This window comes from Rousettus aegyptiacus, unplaced genomic scaffold (genome assembly GCF_014176215.1).
Source record: "Rousettus aegyptiacus isolate mRouAeg1 unplaced genomic scaffold, mRouAeg1.p scaffold_m13_p_16, whole genome shotgun sequence".
NCBI classification, from domain to species: domain Eukaryota; kingdom Metazoa; phylum Chordata; class Mammalia; order Chiroptera; family Pteropodidae; genus Rousettus; species Rousettus aegyptiacus.
The window spans coordinates 29537755-29559425 of NW_023416291.1; the positions used below are offsets into that span (position 1 = coordinate 29537755).

Genomic DNA, 21671 nt, shown 5'->3' on the forward strand with positions numbered 1-21671 from the left:
AAGGCTTGCCTCTGTGTTTGAGAAAGACCTATGGTGGTCTAGGCTAGTATTATTTGTGGTAATAAGTAAGTAACATGGGATTTATTAGGGGAGGTACCACACATAAGTTGACTACATAAGCCATCTCTAAAGAATTCCAAAAATATTTTAAACAGTGGAAATACCATTAAAATAAGTTTATGGCTCTTAAAAAGACTCGACATTCTAAAATAAGCTCGCTAAGTCTTTTTGTAGGACTTATGATATCAAACTAACTTTCCAAAGGACAGGAGACTGGACTTGGCTTTATTAACTTTGTGGGGGTGTTTATTAAACAAAACCTCATAGATCCAAGGTAACCAGGGATTGACCAATTATTCAGTGACTCACCTCTAAAAATGCATCTAATGTAACCAACCAGAATATCTTAAATTTAAAGGACCCATATGTATGCAGGTGCATAGAACATTTCTGTAAGATGCCCTAAAATGTAAGCTTATGGGGCAAGTCTTTTTCACTCCTGCTCTGTTCATTAATGTATTGTGAAATGATGCCCGATATATAAGATGCGTTCAATAGATACGTTTTGGATGGATGAATTTACTAGAAAATGGTAAAGGTGATTACCTTTGGGGAGTAGAACTGGAGGTTGGTGGAATTCTTACTTTATAATTTACACCCATGTGTGGTGTCTATGTGAGGAGGGCGGGCAGAACGTCTGCTTCTATCCTTTGCCCATAGAGAGGAAGAAGCTGCCCTTGTTTCACTGTCGTCCTTGGTCCTTATGAACCCCCAGTCCCCACTGGCCTAACTGAGGAGAAATGTGTACTTTAGCTGGCTGTTCTTGGACCTCGCATACCTAGTGGGCAGGATTCCACTCTTCCCGTCTCACTGCATTATGATTGGAGCCTCACTTCCAAAAATAGTTGTGGCCATTATTATGCTCTCAATTTCAGATTTCCTATCAGTGTCTGGCTCAGGGAGCTGGGTGGCTGGGAATGTCGGAGTTTGCTCTTCAAACATGGACATTTTAGAATCAAGCAAGTGGGTATGAGAAACCTTTAGTGGAAACAGAGGTCTCCTGGGGATTAATAAACATTGTCCTTTGTTTCCCATTGGTTCTTGTCTTCGTACATTTAGTTCCTGCAAAAGAGAACTGCAGGCTGGGTTGGTAGCACTCAGAACTCCAAAGCTCACCCCAACCCCACGATGCTGTGGTATTCTTACTCACTTAGTGTAACTTGTGCATATATTATATTTGCAAAGAGCATATGGATCAGACCAGAATAACAAAATGAGGAATGAGCGCAAGGATAGTGATTTTTCTGTCCACCTGTGCAACAGAATTAATTATTTTTGGTAAGCTCTATTGGACCCAATTTGCATTTATAAACAGGAGAGATAATAATAATTGGCTGGCAGAATGACTTGGCATTAAGAGGCTCTTTGAGAAAACTGGTTTATAGAATCTTTAAATACTTTGGTTAGAATAAAAATACAAAGAAACAGAATTCTCATGGAAAAATTTTGGAGTCTGAGACAGAGACTAACGGATTTGATGAGGGTGAGGATGAGGGGTCAGTGCTGCGTAATGTCTGAGAAAGGACCGAAGTGCTCCACACGTAATTCAGAAGAGCTGTTGCCCTGGGAACTGAGTAAGGATGAGCCCTTTCGCCATTCTGAGATTCTGCTTTGTGGCTATCTTAACAGCAACAGTAACAACAACCATAGTAGCCGACTGTGAATGAAGCACAAGGAATTCTTTACATGTATTAATCCCATGAGGAGCGTACTATTGTTAGCCCATTTTACAGATGAGGAAATGAACTCAGAGATGGGCTTTGGCCACACACTGCTAAGGGGCAGGGAGGGGTGGTGTGCCGGAGCTGGCTCGTAGAGATCGATTGTGTGTATCTCTCCTCAGCACCGTGTTCAATGACGTCATGTTGGCAGTTCGATGTGGGTCACTGTCAGAGAAGTTACACCACAGGAATTCACAAGCACCATAAATTCTGTGTTTTTTGTTTGCTTAATTTTTTCCCAGAGAGTTGGTTGCTGAACATTTAACTGATATATCACTGGTTAGGACTCAAACCCGGAGAGTTTGATTCCAGAGAATTTTGGCAGAGGTGAATGTTTTCTTGCCAAATTATTGATGACAATATCATAAGTTTCCTTACTGTGTGAGCCACTTTTATTTAGGTATTCTGTTACTTCCAACTAAATGCGCCCTAACTGATTCCTAGCATTTTCTTATTGGATTGTGAGGATTAAATGAGATGATGTATTTGAACTAGTTGGAACAGGGTTTTCCATAGTGAATATTAGCCATGGAAGAATTCACAGCAGAGATGTGGCCTAAACGTCATTATAGCCATCGATTTAAAAGGATTTCTCTACTTTTCATAAGAACCAATGAATGGCAACACTGATAATATCTTCACTTTCTCTCTGTTCCAGAGTCTATATCCTGAAGTGAAAAATAAATGAGTTAATAAGAGAAGCCACCTTCCCCTGCTTCTAACCCTGACAACGCAGTCATACTGGGCTCCCACCTAGGCCCCGAATGTTGCCAGCCAGCATACCTTACATACTATCTACCCTATCCAGCAGGCCAAAGACACCAGCTCTCCTCGCTGAGCTGCCCACTCGCCTTCTCAACAGACACATTAACAACTCATTGTGATTGAAGAACTAGGGCATTATGTATGTAAAGAAAGAGGTTTAAAATATTTTATTAGAGAATGTAGATCAATATCGAGTAATACTTAAATTTTATGGCATCCTTATTTAGAAGAATAATGCTTATAATTTGAACAGTCACTTTATTAAACAAATAGAATATATTCTTTTTTAACAGTGGGCTGCATGATCCATAAAGTATATTTTCAACAATGTATTTATCTTCTTAGTAATATATACATTAATTTTCTTCAAAAAAAAAAACCCAAAACACAACCAATGTGATTCTTCACCATATCACATCATAAACAAATAGACCTGCAAAAATGGCATGTAGAAAATTCAAACACTTAAACAGCACATTCCAAAGATATTGAGTTCATTTAAAAGGAATTAAATGCTTTAGAAGCTATTGCAGTCAGCCTGGGTGTCATATATATGCGTCAATACAAAATGCTACAGCAAATTCAAGTATAACAATTCACACGTATAAACATATTTTTCTGACTTAGAAGAATATTCTCCCTCTTATAGCATAGAACACATTCCAAGTCTTAGCACGATACAGAGGAACTTTGTTTGTACCATGGAGGGAAAGGTGATAAGGCTGTCCAAATATCAAAACCTGCAGAAGGAAGGCGTGGTTCACAAACATGACATAGTTAGCAGTTGTACCTCACAGGGATCTTATTTGCCACAACAATCATAATGGTTATAGGACAAGCACAGCAGCTAAAATCGGCCAGTCAGCCCACATGTGCTTCTCTGGCAATGTGGAAATGCCATGTTTGTATTTTAAACAGATTCAATGAGAAGACAAGCAGAAAAGATGCAGTAAGCCAGGAAATGTCATGGGATTCATGTTTAAAAGACATCAGCTTTATTTACTAAAATAGTTGTAATTTCGCAGACCAGATGAACCTCTGAATTTGTTTCCCTTTGCCCCAGCAAGTCATGCCCTCCCTAATTGTTCGTCGGTTTTCAAGGAGCAGCTCCAAGCTCTTCACTTTTAATTCAGTTTCTCCCACCACCTCTGCTGCTCTTGGTCTATAATAAATTCCCAGGCACCCTTTCTCATACTGTGCCCTGACAGAGCATACGATACGGACCCTTTCATAATGGACAATGTGAAAGCTGTAGTGATCCAATTATTTTCTACATTTATTTTTTTTTGTGAGGGAGGGGGGATAAGAAAAAAAAAAACTCTCTTAAAACTTACTGTACAATGCTTTCTTGAAAAAGCAATTCCTAAATTTTAAAAACACAAAATTACATTGCATAAGGTTTGCTTCTTAAGACTTCCAAGCATTTGGTTATTCTTATGGATTAGCCTCTTCATGTTTGAGCAAATGTTTCTTCATATGAAGAGAAAGAAATAGACTTTGTTTTGGGTTATCTATCCCACTGGAATGCTGTGCTAAGTCTTGAGAACAAAGAGAATCAGAAGACTGAAAAACCAAGACTTTTCAATTTTCAGTCAAGCTAAACATGGGAACTCTGTCAGGAAAGCCCCTGGACTCATCATCATTTGCTGGCCCTTCCTTGGTTGTTGTGTGTTTGTCTTAAAAAAGAGTGAGAAGAAAAGCAGGTGTGGTTTGCCTGCAGGGGATGGGAGGGATGAGGGCCTTCAAAGCCAAGTGGCAACCCTGATAAGCAAGGCCGACTTCCTTCATAGGCCTTGACGGTCTAGGGGAGAAGGAAATCCCAGCGCATGCCTGCAGTTTGCAGCCCTTGGGCCTTTGCGCAGGTTCATTTCTGCCTTGCTCGGAACAGCTCTCTCTGTCTCACTCCATTTCGTCCTCCAGGATCCAACTCGGAGGTCACCACTTTTGAGAGAAGCCTGACCCTGAGGCTGGGCAGGGTGTCATCCACCAAACTCCCATGATACTGAGTGAATATTCATGGCACACCGCGTACCATGCTCTACTGTAATTGTTGGCTTGGCCGTGCTCTCCGCAAACCATAGGGGCCTTGAGGGCCACTGTCGTTTTTCTCCACCCTCGGATCTGTGCTTGGGGCCTCACTGATGTTGTAGATGGATAAGTGAGTGAGAGGGCTGCTGTGTGCACCGGCAGCTTCCCTTGGAAGAAAGTGATTTTGTTTTGCAGTGTGACTTTTTCTACTTCTACGGATGTCCTAGAATTTGACAGACATGAAGGAAACTTTAGTGCTTAACTTTTAAGAAAGCAACAGGGGAAGTTGTACTAAGCTGACTCTCAAAAAATTGAACTATTTGTCCCCCAAAGCTGGTTTCCTTTGTTTGTTTGTTTGTTTTTTTTTTTTTTTTTTTTTTTTACACTCATAGTCCTTAAATTACTGTTGCCCTAGCATTGACAACAGTAGAATGTCAGATTTATGTCTTAGATGAATGCTTGATAAAGAAGTAAATCCATGTGGCAGGGAAGACACACAGGCTCCTAAATTAGATGCAAAGGATGGTGGGTAGCTGGAAAGGGGGCTGGGCTGTATAGCCTCATTCAATGGGTCATAAGGGCAGCATCATGGTCATAAAGCTGGCTTCGTGCAATGGGTTTATGTCCCCTCAAAAGTCAAGCAGATTGTTCTTTAATGAATGACATTAATACTTTTAATATACTAGGCATCATGCATCAACATGACCAAAATTTTATCTACTGAAGAGTAAGCATTTTTACTCTAAATCCAACATATCCATTTTTATAAGTTCAGACTTGGTAGAGCTGGTTCTTTGTAAATCGAGGCCCACACTTTTCCCTGTTCGCCAGCCCCGTTGCTTTCTGCTCCTTGTGAGGTGACGCTCTGTTCTCCTTCTCCTAGCACCGAAAAAAAACCAGAAAACTCTTCTTTTTAATTTGGGCCACCACCAGCTCACTCGCCTTCTCCACAACTCTGCAGCTGCTTCTCGAAACCCAGGAGATTGAACTAGACATAGACTGTGTTTATACAAAGCAGACTTGGGCCAGAAACCTTATCCCCGAAAATGACTTTTCCCCTACATTTAAAACAATTTTGAGATCCTGAATCATGAGAGATCATTTGACGGGGAGATGGTGTCAGGTCCCTGCCAAACACAGCCTTCAGTGTGTCTGACTGCCTTCGGCAGACTGAGCACAGTAAGCTGGGCGTGTGCTATGGACTTCCTGTCAAGCCACCTGTTCAGAGGGTCCTGGAGATCATTTGAAGGGGTCTGCAGAAATGTCAAGGCTCTCACAGGCAGTGCTTGAAATTGGAACTGAGACTGTGAGCTGGTGTTCCCGTGACGTTGGTTTAAATCCCAGCTGAAGTTAGAACTGCTTATGGATCATGCCTAGAAATTTGTTGTTTTGTCTTGTAAACGCTTACTCCTGACAGTTACCCAGGCCAAGCATGGCCTAGCCCTATTCACCAAGATGATTTTAAACCCAAGCTTTGCTTCAAATGCCCTAGTGTCTTCCAGTGGTCAAAATTACTTCTTTCTCATAATATCGGTTCTACCAACTCACATGCATCTTTTATATAATGACAGCATTCTATATAGTGTCTTTCAAAAAACAACTATGATAACAAAATACTTCCTATGCCAAGTAAGTAGTCAAGGCAAGAAAGATCACAAATGCTGGTCTTGCTACCTTCGTCTGGGAGCTTGGTGGAAAGTTTCAAAGTAATACAATGAGTCTGATTTTTAAAAATGAAATCAGGTGTCCTGGCAGGGGTATTTCTAACCCAAAGAAAATTGCACAGTGAGGTGGGGGATGAGAAATAACTGAAACTTGGAACTCGGTGCCGAGCACCCTAAATCTAGGAATGATAGCGCCCAAACAATGGTGCAACACCCATTTGGTATTTCCTTTCTAATGAAAGGGCAATTTGTGTCTTGAACTGGTGATGACCAACTTTTGGAAATTTAACTAAAAGAAAGAGTGAAGGAAACGAAAAGACTGATTCTGTCCTTTCCTGCATGTGGTGTTTTCAGGGCTTTGAGATCCCTTAAAGATGATCTAATTTATAATAATGTTTTATTTGCATAGCATTTGGGAGGGAAAATGCAGAGCGGGAAAGAGTGCTAGCATTTACTGGGACCTACTATGATTTCATGCAGTTTACTCCATTCCATTTGCCTATCCCATTTCACAGGCAAGGAAAATGGGACCGAGAAAGGCTGAACGACTTGTCCAGCATCCCTTAATTAGGTACAGAGATGGGGTCTGAGGTGAGGCCCAGGCCTGTGGCTCCCAGGCCACTGCTCTTGCCAAACACCACTCACAAGATGTCAATGACTGATGCCTCTCCTGTGACTGGCTCTGGGTGAAGCTGGTGAGGTCAGGCCGAGGTTCAGCAAGCTGGGTGGAAAGCACGGGTGAGCTCCGGAAAGAGGTAAACAGAAATCTTTCTCTTTTCCTTGAACTCCCTACAGAAGTTACTGTCTTTGCTCTTCTCAGACCCATGTCACTGTACGAGTTCTCTGTGAAAACAATTCTTTTGTAATGGAACTGTAAGATCTTACATTTTACCATATCTAAATGTGCAAAGGGCTTGGCACATAGTAGATGCTCCAACAATGTGGTTTTTACAATTTCAACTTTATCTCTGAATACTTCGCCACGGTGCATCATCTGGAGAGACTCATTTCGTCGTCTGCACTGTTGGGTTGAATAGGTGCGGTAACACCGGAAAGCGGACTGCTCATGACTTGTCATACCCCAGAGACAAAAAGCTATTTTCCACATCTGACGAAGACAGTACGTGTTCGGATTCAGGCTTTAAAGGCTGAAATTTCTGTTGCAAAATGCCAGTGCACATGTGCTGAAGCTTAGGCATTGGGGTTGTGGGTCATGTTCAGAATAGGGAGGCAGAGGGCCTGGGGAGCGCTGGAGACAACAGCAAGCGCGGGCCCCTGCTTACTTTGTATTCGATTGATCCCCAATGAATGTTTAACCCCTTTAAGAAAGTATATAGAAAACTAATGACAAATCGTTACTTAAATATTTGTCATACTTGCTCGTTTTGCTCTTAAAAATACTTCATTGGCTTACTTTTTAATAGCCTATTTGTCGGACTGAATCTGGCATCCTTATTTTTGATTAAAGCTGCTCACTTGCCTCCCCATTTGTCAGCGCTTCCTCTTTCCCTGCTCTTTACAACGACTGTCACCTCTGCTATGACACAGGGCTGGGTGAAGGAGGCACTGAACCCAGAAGCCTTCATTCTGATGCGCAGCTTTTGATTAATGGGCCAGGGGCCTTCCAGCCCTTGAGACTTTAATTACCAAGCTGCAGGGCTGAAATCTTTTCATTATGAAAGATAAGGCTGGGCTTAGCAAAAGAAATGGGGACCACAGTGAGGAAGAGAGACAAGTTTTTTTCCTTTTTTTTTTTAGTGGATAAATCAATAAACCATGGCTACACTCATTTAAACATGTTTTTGGCTTAAATATATTTAATACTTTCATAAGCCCTGCCTTTTCACATGATTTTTCCTCTTGTAATTCCTAGATTGGACTGAAACTGGTGAACCACATTATTCTAGACAACAAGGGGGTTCCCTTGCGACAGACCAGAAACACTTCCGATATGGGAGTCCCTGGGTAAGGGGCAGGGGGACAGGAAACCAAAGCAGCGTTATTCTTTGCCCAAAAAGCAAGACAGCAGATGCTGTGCAGTTAGAGCACTCTCAGTCCTTCCACGTGAGAATAAGTGCTCTTTGCTTCTCAGCAGGAAGCAGGCAGAAGAGAAGACATCACTCTAAGGCAGTCAGGGAAGCACACCACAGGGCAGTACATTAGTCTGCGATGAGGGGGTTGGGCTGGTTGAGGAAACAGAAATGAGACAGAATTTTTTAAGAGAAGCAAGGTGACCAGGCCAAGATACCCTACCTAAGGCCATGCAGAATGGCAGCAGCACCAACAGGCGGACCGAGCAGAAGCTAAGACTGTACCATCGTAGTCACTGAGGACTTAGGCAGTCTAGTGCGAGGCCGACTTTGGAAGGTCTGAATTCAAATGCCTTTTGCTGGGAAATGGCTGTCTACATCCTCATAGCCAATGTGGTTAGCATAGCTTCCTCTCCTCCACTCTCAGGCTGTGAGACAAAAGAAGGCTTTTGGCACCCACTTTCTGGGTTAATCCTGATGTAAGGCCGATGTCACTGAAACAGCGTTTCCTCTCCCATCGCCAGGACTGGGACCCCATAGTGATCACAGCCTCCCATGTGCTTCTTTGTGACCCATCTCCCAGGACTAGGTTCTGCCATTGGTTCCTGATCCCATCTTGCTGACTCACCTTGATCACAGCGTCTAGGGTCTGCCTCATTCAGTGATGGTGTTTTGCTTTCCTGGGTGCAGATGTCTCCTGGGGGATCCTGTGATCTGCCTGACTCGAGATGGTACTAAGCTGGGATCCCCACTGCTGTGCTCTGTACCCCTGACAAGAATCTCCCTGTAACTTTTCAGAAGCTAGTGGGTCACCTGGTATGGGAAGTCCTGGCAGGTCATCTGGTACCTTTGGAGCATCCTGTGGATCTGGTCTACCAGCCCATGTTTATGACTAGTGCTTGGCTTTTGTCCCTTGTTCTTCTTTGTCCCCTCTCTCCTTCTTACTCAAGAGGGGTCCTGGTCCTTAGATACGACCACCCAGGGCTGAGGACTGGGTGATAGTTCATGCCCTCCAGTTGCTGAAGACAGAACCTATACAGGCACAGTGTACAGTATGTTTTAAAGTGAAAAAATGGATATACAGAAAGATTACAATAAAGTGTACAATTAGTTTCCAAATGCATTTTACAGATGATTACTGTAAGAATTTGGAGAAGTTGATCAAGAAGGGCTGAATTTGACCGTCTGGTCTAGGAAAAGAATTGTGGATAAATTTTTATAAGCTAAAAGGAGAAAGTGAGAGAAAAGTCTTATGGACCGAATTGTGTCCCTTACATTTCATACATTGGAATTTTAACTCCCAGGACCTCAGAATGTGACTATATTTGGAGATAGGGCCTTGAAAGAGGTAATTAAGGTTAAATGAGGTCATTAGGATGGGCTCTGATCCAATCTGACAGGCGTCCTTGCAAGAAGGGAGGGTTATAACACAGACACACAGAGGGAAGGCGATGCGAAGGCACAGGAAGAAGGCAGCCGTCCACAAGCCAAAGAGAGAGGCCTCCGGGAAAAACACCCTCACTACACCTTGATTTCAGACTTTCAGGCTCCATAACTGTGACAGAATACATTTCTGTCATTTAAGTCACCCAGCCTGGGGTCCTTTGTTATCATAGCCCAAGTGCACTACCACGGGGCGATCACAAATGTGTGGGGGCCGTGTTAGCAGAAGCAGGAGCATGTTTGGGTGGGGAGGACCCTTTGCTTGGAGTTGAAAGGCCCCAGTGCAAGGATATGGTTAGAGGATAGAGGGAGCTCGTGAAAAATTTCCAGGAGTAGATGGACCTGTGGGACAGGGACAGGGAGTGGGAACACCCCGAGAGAAGGAGCAGCTTCATCCAGAGGGCTATGTCTCCTGAGGGGTTAATCATTGCTTAGTGCTAACATGAAATCAAGTTTACTCTACAAGGTTAATCAAGGCTTGAGGAAGGTGAAAGGGAAAAAAGCCACAGAGGCAAGAGACAACGGGCAAAGAAGGAGAGAAAGAGAAGGTGACTTTGTGGGGCTCGGGAAACTGTCAGAGGGTTTCAAATTGTCAGGGTGTGAGAGTGGCAGCTGGTAAGCAGAGGTGCACATCTGGGGGAGGGGGCAGCTACCACCCCACTCCTGACTGCCAGCTCGTTCTGAATGCGGCTGCACCCGTGCTTGAACCCTTCATTTGGAGCTAACAGTGTAAGAACAGAAAGAGAGCCATATGGTCAAGCGTAAAAGTCCGTGGGGAGGCCCCTGTGTGCGCCCTCACCCTGCAGGCCTGTCTCTCGCCCTGGGCTCACTGGAGGCTGAGCTCACTGTGCCAGGCCCGATGCCCGAAGCTGGGAGGGGTGCAGGTGCCAAGAGAGGCCCCGCTTTGTCACTCAGGGCTGCGCCTGGCACCCACTGGAGAAAGCACGCCCACCCCAACATCAGCTCTGGCCTGCAAGTTAGGCAAGAAGTGGAGGTGAAATTACGGAGAGAGTGAAAGAGGTAAGGAAAAGAGGCTGGAAAGAAGAAAGGGAAAGGACCAAGACAGACAGGACAGGAGAAGGGAAGAGAAGCTGCCCCGCTGAGTGGCCCAAGCCTTCCTTTTCTGCCCAGCGTAGGCAGTGGCACTATTACTGGCCTCGATCCTTCCAGGTCCTTCCATATCGATATGTTCTGCACCCACTACCATCCCAGGCCCCAGCTCAAGCCAGCTGGAGAGTCTCATCTTTAAATGCAGACAGCCTGCCCCAGGCCATGGGGACGTCTCCCTGGCCTCACCGCCCGTCAGCACTGGAGAGAGGACAGGAAAGGAGGTCCCTCCAACAAAGCGCTGGCTCTGAGGAGTAAGGCTTCATCATCCCCAGGGAGGGCGAAACGTTTTCCTATAATAATATCATTTAGAATCTAGTTAGGTGATCTCTGACTTAGATAAAAAGGAGAAACAGGAAAAGGAGAAAGAAGAAACCTGGGAAAAACTAGCGTTTGTCTGTGGGAAGACGGCCCTGCTCTCAGCACCTCTTTCTGGGCTCTACTTCGGCGGGCGGCGGGGGCGGCAGCGGGGCGAAGGCAGGGGCAGGGGCAGGGGCAGGGGCGGAGGTGCTCCAGGGCACGCCCTCCAGGGCTCCGGGGCAGCCGGCTGTGCTCAGGGGGCCTTCCTGGAGTACTGCGTGTGGCCCAAAAGCATGTGGGGGTCAGCAGGCTGCAGGGGCCCGGGAGGGACTTCACATTGGCCCTGTTCAAACTGCATCTGCTGATTGTCACTACTCTCAGAGGCAGCCAGGTTGTGCGGGGGGATATCTCCAATGAGGTGGAGAGCTGAGAGACCCCTGTGGACTCCCCTGGTCTCTGCTGACCTGCCTGGACTACAGAATACAGAAGTGGGAGGGAGTGGTGGGTTTCCCCGATGCCTATGTAGAAAATCACAGTGATGTACCGAAGTGCATCTTTTTGGTGGAGAGGTCATATGAGCATATTCCACCCGTGAATATGAACTTGTCACTTTACCTAACAACGCATGTGGGTTGGGAACATTAAGGTACTCAAGTGGAGATGTGTCTAAAGATGCTTGTATGTTGAACGTTAAAATCCACTGCTTATCTGAATAGACCAGGAATGGCAAATAATGGCCATGGGCTAAATCTGGCTCATGCCTGTGAACTAGGAATGACTTCTACATTTTTAGAGGATTGCCCTCCCCCCCACCCCCGCAAATAAAAAAAAAAAAAAAAAGAATATATGACAGAAACTATTTGGCTCACAATGCCTAAAATAATTTACTACCTAGCCATTTACAGAAAAAATTGCCAGCCCCTGGTATACATTAATTAGATCTTTATTCTTTGTTTGTCTGGCAACATCTTTCCCCTTCCTCATTTATAATAATAAATGCTTCTTGGAAGAATGCATTCTTGACTTGCAACAGATGAGCCTGGAACACACCCAGTTTAAAAGCTTGGGACTGTCTGTGCCTCTGTATTTTTTGTGCCAAGTGCATCCTGGTGCGGGAGAGAAAGTGAGAGGCTTGCTGATGGTGATGGTCAGGGCGTATACGATGACCCCCAGGGTCCTCAGAAAAGGAGTGTCCTGAAACTCCCTTTGGGACCTTTGCATTCTTGAGGTCCTCAAGGTGTCAATCACTGTGGGCTTTGCTTTACAATTCATCCTGTAGAGCAAGCCAAGAGCCCCCTAACCTGCTTATTTCTTTAGCTCTCCTGCTGCCTATCTAGGGAGAAAGAGCAGGATTACCTTGGCTTGTCTTTTAGCCAATGAGAGAAGCATAGACAAATACGCACTCAGTTCCCAGAACAGTCTCGTACTGCCCAGCAGCTGGCAGAACTAACAGGAGAGAGAATGTACCTGTTGAGCTGAAAATATAGACAAGAGATGAATGAGTGAAATATGAAAGTCAGAGTCTCAAGAAATACAGTGGACCTTGGGGATGTGGAAGGCTCATGAGAAAAGGAGTTAGAGGCTGGATTTGGGGCTATTAAAGAAATCTTTAAACCTCTCCCTACCCGCTCCCTGTTTCTTAACATGCTAAGTACAGATAATCTATGTTTTGGAATAATACTCAAGAATGACTTGAAATAATACTTTGACAAATGTAAAGTATTGTATAAATAGAAGGAAATATTAAGCTCATGTCAAGATTTCTGTCTTCACTTCTTTAATATTTTATCTGAATGCGCCTACTCTATTCAGGCTTTTTAATAGTGCCTTTATTATTTTTTCTTTCCAAATACAGTATAAATTTGCTCTTAGATTTTTTTAACCTAATTAAGTCTGTATTTCTCATAATCATTTCCAGCTTATAATGTGGCAGTGTTGACTACGATATGGGGGAAAGTAATGTGATAACACCTGAGCCACATGAAAAGGGAAGACAAACACTTTGTCTTTGGAAATGAATAAGCATCAGCTTTAGGGCACATTCTTGCTTATCAGTTGCAGCAATGTATTTCTGAAACATCCATCCTGCTTTGAGCAATGTCCGTGGGAAGCCTTCCTCCTCCTCCTCAACAGCCTCCACCCCAACTTCCATAATCTTCCTTTTAGGTGAGAGACTCAGTTATCCATGTTGCGGGAGCAAAGGAAAAATGACATTTTCCTGCACAGAGCAGATCGGGTCTGTGGGAGCATGAATGAGGTAACACTGATGAGAGCACTGGCCAGGGGCTGGGTGTCCTCTGCTGAAATCCTGACTTGCATTTGCCAGTCCAGCCCCACAAGTCACCTCCACTTACTCATCTTGCAGGGACTTTGGAGGCCAGGAGGCCACTGTAGCCATTGCTTTTTGAAGATGGTGGACCCCACAGCAGCCTGGGCTCGGCCCTGCTCCACAGCACAGTTTGTAGACTAGGAGCAGATGCCAACAGTATTCCAACTGGATTCAACTGGAGCTGTGTTCGGGTGGTTTCATGGTTAAAAGTCCTAGTAGTGTAAAAAGAAATCAGAGTAACAAGTGAGCATACCTCTGATGTTGTCTCCATGGTTACCACCTCTGCCTTCTTTTTCATCACCCTGATTTTGCTTGCAGAGTTTTACCTTCCATGTGCTTGGTCTTGGGGTCCCTTTGCTGATGAGCAGAGCTGTTAATTAAGTCAACAAGTACTCCCTCAGAGGCAGCGTCTCTTTTGGCAAGAGTGAGCAGAACCAGCCCCAGAAACAAGTGAGAATGTGTGTCAAGCTGGGATTAAGCAGCTGTGATTAAAGACTGAATAATTACCTTCCCAAGCAAATACTTTCTAAAACGTTCTCACTCCCAGGCCATAACCACGGAACCCACGGGGCTAGGACACCTGCGTGATGGTTCACTGTGAAGAGGCATGGAAGCTGTGATACTCAGGACATAAAGCTTTCACCTGCGAGAGAAAATCCAGGGGCAAAGCGATACCATCTAAGAAGTAGCCATGGCTGCCCACCGATTCTTCCTTTTCAAAGATTGTCTAGGCCTTTGGCTGCCTGGAGTTCAGCATTCTGAACTACGTCTCTACAGTGACAGACATGGCATTCACATGTTTGACACACTCTCTGGGCTCTATGTAATCTTGGTGAAATACTTTTACTTCCTGTTCTCTTTCTCCAACTCAAAAAACCGAAAAGAAGTTGAAATACAGCTGAAAGTGATGTCATATTTGTTTTTATTTACTTTAGAAAGGGATATATTTCCTGAAAGTCTGTTAATTAACTGTGGTTGGTAATCAATAACTTAGGCACGCTACACAAATGTATTTCACATCCACAACTGTGCTTTGCTGTTCTAGGCCAATGCAGCCTCTTCTGCATTCTCCTATATGTTCATCTTCTCCCAGTTTGATACAGTTCATCCTTCTTCCAAGGCCTGGATAACATTCCAGCCCACAATCCCTGAGAAAATGGTGCAGTCTGATAGAATTGTTGTCACTAAACCCTTTCATTTATGACCTGCTCTTAGGTTTAGCTGGAATGAAGATTTGGCAGCGTATTTACCAAGGTTAATTAGAAGGCAAATCCCAAAAAACAAAACATTGAAATGTTTGGGTATGATTTAGTATCCTCAGCATAACCAGTCTCAAATGGGAGCTTTTACCTCTATTGTTTATGAGGCAAGGATGCTGTTTAAAACTCTGCGGACGTTAATCTCAGGGAGACCCAGGATTGAATTCCAGTTCCCCCTTGACCTTGGGCCAGTCCTTAATCACTTGTGACTATCAGATTTTTATCTCTACAATATGAATAGTGGAGTTGTTATGAGGTTTAGCAGCAATGGGTACCAGATGCCAGGCACACAGTAGCACCTAAGAAAAAAGCCTTAAGAAAATACTTATTTACCCAAATATCACTGTCTACCATGGCTAGACCAATTCAAGTAGATGGTGAGAGAGTTAGAAGCCTTAGTATTTTGGAGGGTGTTAGCATACTCTGAGTGATTACAGGCAGAAGAGGTCTTGGATGAGACACGACAGAGGCAAAAGGAAGAAAACTGTGACAAGTAAAAATGCTTTTCTGAAATCCTTGTAAAAGTTAGGGGACATTTTCGAATAAAGAGATTCAAAGTGTCTCTAAATGCATGCGGTTTGAATTTAAGAAGAAACTCAAATTTTGCCTATCCCATAATGCCAAGTTGACTTTTTGTGATGTTTAGACAATCCCAAAGCAACTACTTTTTATAACACATCAGAGAAGACATTTTGACCACTGTTGCTTGGGTAAATTCTTCAAACTCCAAATAGAAGCAGTAAACATGTGAGTATAAATATGACAATCACTTATTTAACTGTGACAATTTTAGATAGTTTTTTTGGCATGCTTAAAGGTACAGGGATTTTTGTGGATGAGTAAAAAATAACTTGTATATTGTTTATCTCATTTTTACTAAGTCTTGGGCGACATTATCAATTTCTTGTAAAACTAGCATGTTTATACATAATATCATGTTATGGGAAAGGAAAAAAATGTTAAAGTTTGTCTCCCTGGAGGGAGTAGGGTTGGAGAAGAGTGTAGTAGACAATTATTTATGGATAGTTTTACACGAATACAATTGTCATGGCTTTTATCTTAGAAGGGAAAGATTCTCCAGTTGTTTATTTTGATTGGCAGTGGCATTAATGCTAGCTTTCTGGTGATCTTAAGCTTTCTAATATGTAACATTTAAATTTGTCTGTAAAGGTGTTTAAAGATCATCTCAAACATGGAGCCAAATTTCCTGAAGAAAAACTATTACTTTCTTTTGTGGGGATGTTCTTCCTGTAAGGGGGAGCCTGGCAACCGTTTTTTTTTTTTTTTTTTTCAAATTCAGATTCCAAAAGAAGTTCTTCTCAACAATGAAACTTGTCTTTCCTATTAAGGCAGAAGAGAAGCGAGGTTTGCATATTCAAGTCCTTCCCTGGTGCCTACATCCATAATAGGACACCCACATCTGGTAGAGCTGTTATGGGACATGCAGACAGACCAGAAGAGTCTAAAAATCCAACCAACATCTAATGCCAGAATCCAAATTATGAGCATAAGGCAGAGTGTCTATTTGGTCAAAAAGAAGATATTCTCCAGAAAGAGCTGAGAAAGCAGTAATATTCTATATCCAAACACAACAACAAACAAACTCAAAAATGCATGCAAACATACCTTCTACGGCAGTGTGCAAAGATATTAGTTTTTCATAAGGATTTAAGGAAATTATCATTTTGTTGCAAGGAAAGAAGGAACGGATGATGGGGCCACTACCTTTGCCATGAAGGTTAAATAATGGCTATAATATGCTCCAAAATTCTTAGAGGAAATTACCCAAATATGGGGAAAGAGGCCACCAAAATGGTCAGTAGTGATTTTACACCAGTGATTTTAGTCAAGAATTAATCCCAAAACATAAATTTTATTTTAAATTCTTATTGTGGAATGTGAAAAATATTTTAATTTTTACATATATTTAGCATCTTCATCTTTAGTAATATACTGAGTTATTAAACTTTACCAAATTTTGATACATAAAGCAAAGATAGCATGTTCCTCAAGTTCCTATAGAAAGTGGGAATAGGCGAAGTGAATGGGCCACTGGGTATTTTACCAGAATAAATGGATGTCTGTCAAAAACTCTTGGCAAACTTCTGCTTTTGATGGATTTTTGGTGATTAATCAATCCAAAGCTAAGCATATGTATCTCTCAAATTCAGAAAGGATTCATCTGGATTATAAGGCTCATTCCAACATGCTACAGGTGCACTGGGGACCTTGAACTTCATTATGCTATAGTGAATCACTGAGAAAAAAATAGAAGTCAAGATGTGCCTTTCGAAATACTATAAATTATGGATTTTCATAATGGAGTTATAGAAAAGATATGTGATTTACCAAGAAAGGCATTACAAGACCACATTAAAAAGGCCATGGAGTAATTTTGCAGCTTCTACTTTAGCATGAAATTAGCACCTGTCCCACCCCAACCACTTGATCTTTAAATATGTTACATGAAAAGCCTTCCTCCATCTGATCTCGGAACTACTTAGGGAATTTTGTCCCTAGTAGTTCAGTTAAAAAAATGACCCTCATCTTTACTGTCTTCCATTAGGAAAAGCCAACCTTTCGCTGACTGATTGTTTCAACACTCTGTAGACCAGACATAGAGGATATGCTTTCGTTGGTTCAAAGACATAATGAGTTGCCCTCCACCCTCATCCTTAGAAGGAATCGAGAACAGTATCCCATCAAATTGCAACAAAAGGTAAATTTCACTGTCAAGTTCACCCAAGCCGATAGATATATCAGATGTATCAGAAATGGTGAAGATTAAAACTTGCTCTAAAAATAATGTGCCTGGATATCGGCCACCATCTTAAGGACTCTTCCTCTCCAGGCCCTCTCCCCATAAATACCCAACGTTGCTGTCAGCAAGTTTAGCCTGAAAATAAAATCCCCTCACTCCATCAAGAAATAGCTCCAAACTTAGAGTGTGTGCTGAAAATATTCATGATGAAATCATAATCTTATATTTATAGTCTTTTGGATTGTGTACGAAATTCTGTTTCCCATGGTGTTTCTCGTTGAAAGGGCCAGACGCAGGGGACGTGCTCAGAGGACGCCCGAGAGAGCATCAGCCTCAAGGAAGTGCTGTATATCCTCATTTTGAACTGGATGGTTGTGACTTCCTCCCTCCTCCCTGACCCCCAACCCATTCCCAGATGGTCTTTGGTTTGACGGTCCTGTCTTGTCATCCAGGAAGAGCAAACTGGCCTTTAGAGTAGGAAGTGGAGTGGGTGCCTAAGATTATCTCCCCCTCCTTCTGACCTCTCCTGTCCTCTAGACTTCCTCCCCGTTTTCACTGAGGGAGATGGTGTGGACCTTAATGGTTGGAGCTGGATGGTTCTCTCCATGGCTGGGGGTCGAGGGCCCCGTGCAGCAGCAGACCTGCAAAAAGCTTTTGCTCCTCACCCGGGCTGTGGGGCAGGCTGATCGGTCTTTGGGCACTGCAGTCCTGGCCGATCCACGGGGCAGGGAAGAGAAAAACTTCCATTCACAGACCCCATCCGTCTTGGAGATTTTATAGAAGGTCTCTCCTGAGCCCACAGGGATGCGCACCAGGTCCCTGTGCTGCCCCTCCAGGGCGTGGCTGGGCGGGTGCAGGGTGTAGCCCAGGGCACCTTTGGAAGACTGCTTTCTGCGGAGACACTGAATTTTCAAGACATTCTGAAAGGCCTTTTTGAACTCTTGACTGGAGCAGGGGTATATAATGGGATTGATGCAGCTGTTTATGTATCCGAGCCAAAAAACTATTTTAAAAACTGTTTCTGAGGGCTTGAAATCAGGGAAGAAAGACCCTGGAAGAAAACACACAGATTCATACATATTATTTGCAAGCCAACAGGCCAATTGGCTAGGAAAACAAGCAAAGAAACCAACAAACATCCTTTCACATATTTTAAAAGTTCCAACTACATTAAAGTGTCTCACATTTGACCCACTGGCTCCTAAGAATATAGCCCCTGTGTAATATTCTCCAAGACCATTCTCACTGGTCCACATGTGCAACATCAATTACGAGAGCAGGCCCAATGGGTAGGGTTGCACTGGGTGTCAGTGATTAAACATCCCTTGATGCCTGCTATGTAGCTTTAAACAATGAAAACATGAAACTTAGGCTATGTATGCAAATTGTTTTGCCTGAATTTAAAAATAAGCTGGTATTCAAATAATCCCAATAAAAATGAGGTTATCCGAATACTTCATTTAAAGCAATCTTATACAGATACATCCTAAATAGTTATAAATTCATTCTCTCTTGAACATTGGAATTGCATATTTTAAAGAGAATACGAAATTTACAAAATATTGGCTTTGCCAACTTTTGGCTAGTAATTTTCGATTATTAAGATTGTTAAGATGGTTAAGAATGTCCCTCCACTTCTGATGTTTTGACTTAATGTTTTCAACTTTACGATGGCAAGAAGGCGATGCACGTTCAGTAGAAACCACACTTCGAATTTTGAATTTTGAATTTTGATCCTTTCCCGGGCTAGTGATATGCAGTATGCTACTCTCTTGTGATGCTGGGCAGAGGTAGCAAGATGCTTTTGTCCAATCACAGGCTAATGTGAACACATTTAAGGTAGGTGAGGCTAAGCTATGATGTTCGGTAGGTTAGATGTATTAAGTGAATTTTTGATTTATGATGTTTTCAACTATGATAAGTTTATCAGGATGTAAGCCTATCATAAGCTGAGGAGCATCTATATTTTTCTTCGATGATGCCTTTTGATGTTATGTTATACTCATCTGCTCAACATACTCCAATAGCTGCCAAATGCTTATAAAATGCTTGCCAGTTGCTCAACATTCAGGATCCTCCACAGAATTGAACATGATTTAGCTTTCTAACACGAATATTTTACTCTAACCGGAGTCACTACAAACTTTTCTCCAAGTCATTGCTGATTTTTCTTGTCCTCTTGAGTTGAGTCCTAAAGTCTAAAATGCCCTTTCTCATCCTCTTTACCTACTCGAGTCTTATCCATGAATTGACACAGCAGGAATCAAGTTTCAGGCCTCTTTACATCCTATACATAACTCTTGGTAGCAGAATAATAAACCCATGGAAACTTAAAACGGGAACAGTCTTAGGTATTCTCTTATTCAATTACTCAATGTCCAAATTAAAACTTGATGATTAAAGAGGTTGTCACAAACTCCATAGCTATAATACTAATATAGTGATGGATAGAGGGATCTAGAATGCCCAGTCCATTGGTCCTTATTCTCTGTGTAACCTTTTTCTTTTGCTTTAACCTAAGGCCTTGATTTTATGTCTTCCTTTTTCTCTCTGCTTTATAGACCCATTAGAGTCATGACAACCTAATGAGTGTCTTTAAAATCCACTGTAGAAAACAATGCCCTAAAATTTAGTAGAGGATTTTATAAATGTAAACAAACATTAAACTTAAATACTACAAAGAAGACAAAATAGTATGGTGGTCAATGGGGAGCATTTATTATCACTCAAGCATACTCCTTGCTAAGTTCAGTGTCTCAAAGTAATTAAAACATGCGCACACACACACACACACACACACACACACGACGGTTATTAAGTGAGAAAGTATTATTCTTTAGCTCCAAAGCTCTTAACGTTGTCTTATAATTATAATAGAATTTATTCATATTTAATGTCTTATTTGAACCAGGCTCTGTGCTAAACACTCTAAATACAATTTAATCACCAGTAGCAACATCAAGAGTTATATGACTCCTATCAACATCCACATTGTACAAATGAGTAACAGTGGTATAATGAGGTTGAATAATTTAACTAAGGTCACTCAGGAAGATGGTTGCCAATAGAGAAGGAATTAGAAATTGAACGATCTGATTTTAGGGCCTATGTTCCTTTATGGAATCTAAAAGTAGACTGAAATAATACATCTCTTGGGAAGGAAGATAATGTATGGAGGGTGGTAAAGTTGGTAGAAGCTAAATTGGAAGGATGAATTTCCAAACTTCATCTGAGAAGTGGAAAAAGTGGCTAAGACCACTTCTCAGATTTCTTTCTTCTTGAGGATGACCATGATGCTTTTTAGAATGAGAAGGCAACCACGGGTCATGCTTCCTCCTCTCCTCCACCCGTCATGGCATGGAGTACCAAGGTCGAACCTGCCTGGTTTAGGGGTCAACACCTCTGACTTGGAGTTTAGGTGGTAAACTCCATCCGAGCTGGTACCATGTCAGTTTGGCTTGCTTATGGAGCTGCAGAACCTAGCACAGTGCTGGCATCTCAAAAGCATCCTCCCAGTTCTTACTGAGTGAATGGCTGACTCACTGACTGACCGTGAATGAATGCGTCTCCTTGTCCTCGCCATGACTCCACTTCACAGAGCGGCCTGGCTTCCTTCTCAGCCTGACAGCTGTAGCCCTGCATTTCTCTTCTACCGACACCTTCCTTCTGTTGTTTCTTTCCCTTTTTCTGCCCATCTTCTGTTTAATCCTCTGGTTTTCTCTGTGATATTTTGCCTTTTTCCCTCGCCACATTATCTGGTAGCTAATACTCTAATTTTCCCCATCATGCCTCATAGAAAGAACCAGAATTTTCCACTTGAGCATAAGGACTCTTCTTTCTCTTGTCACCGAAGGTATATTGTGCTCTTTAACAACTTCTGCCCAGTTTGGCCACTATAGTTACATTTTAGGTACAAAGTTATAGCAAAGTTTGCTCTCAATGACCTCAATATGAGAGAAAACCATTTTTTTTTTCTACTAATGCTGTTCTCTTAAGTAAGTTTTCTCCACAGTGCTCTAGTTCACTCTAAAACACAGTGAAGACAAAAATGGAGTTCTCAAATTCTAGCCCAGCACTGGTAATTAGCAGTTTCCTCTTTAGTTCAACTCTTTCAGAATCAGGGTGACTCAGTAGGGATGGAGAATACTGTGAGTCAATCTTCTCCATCCTAGCCTCCCAGCTTCCACACTCCACTCCACCTCCC

General features: G+C 42.7%; 1 protein-coding gene across 4 annotated transcripts in view; it reads right to left on the reverse strand.

The window, feature by feature from the left end:
• Positions 1-11963: 11963 nt before the first annotated feature.
• Positions 11964-21671, reverse strand: part of ADRA1A (adrenoceptor alpha 1A) — a 79766-nt gene continuing 70058 nt past the window's right edge. For 2 of the 4 annotated variants that reach the window (XM_016154297.2, XM_036233631.1), the window contains one exon: positions 15936-18518. In XM_016154297.2, the coding sequence (XP_016009783.1) occupies positions 18001-18518 (518 nt within the window). In that variant the 3' untranslated portion in view covers positions 15936-18000. Of the gene's footprint in view, positions 13660-15935; positions 18519-21671 lie in introns of those variants that run through there. The other 2 variants (XM_016154299.2, XM_016154298.2) reach the window with 2 other exon arrangements.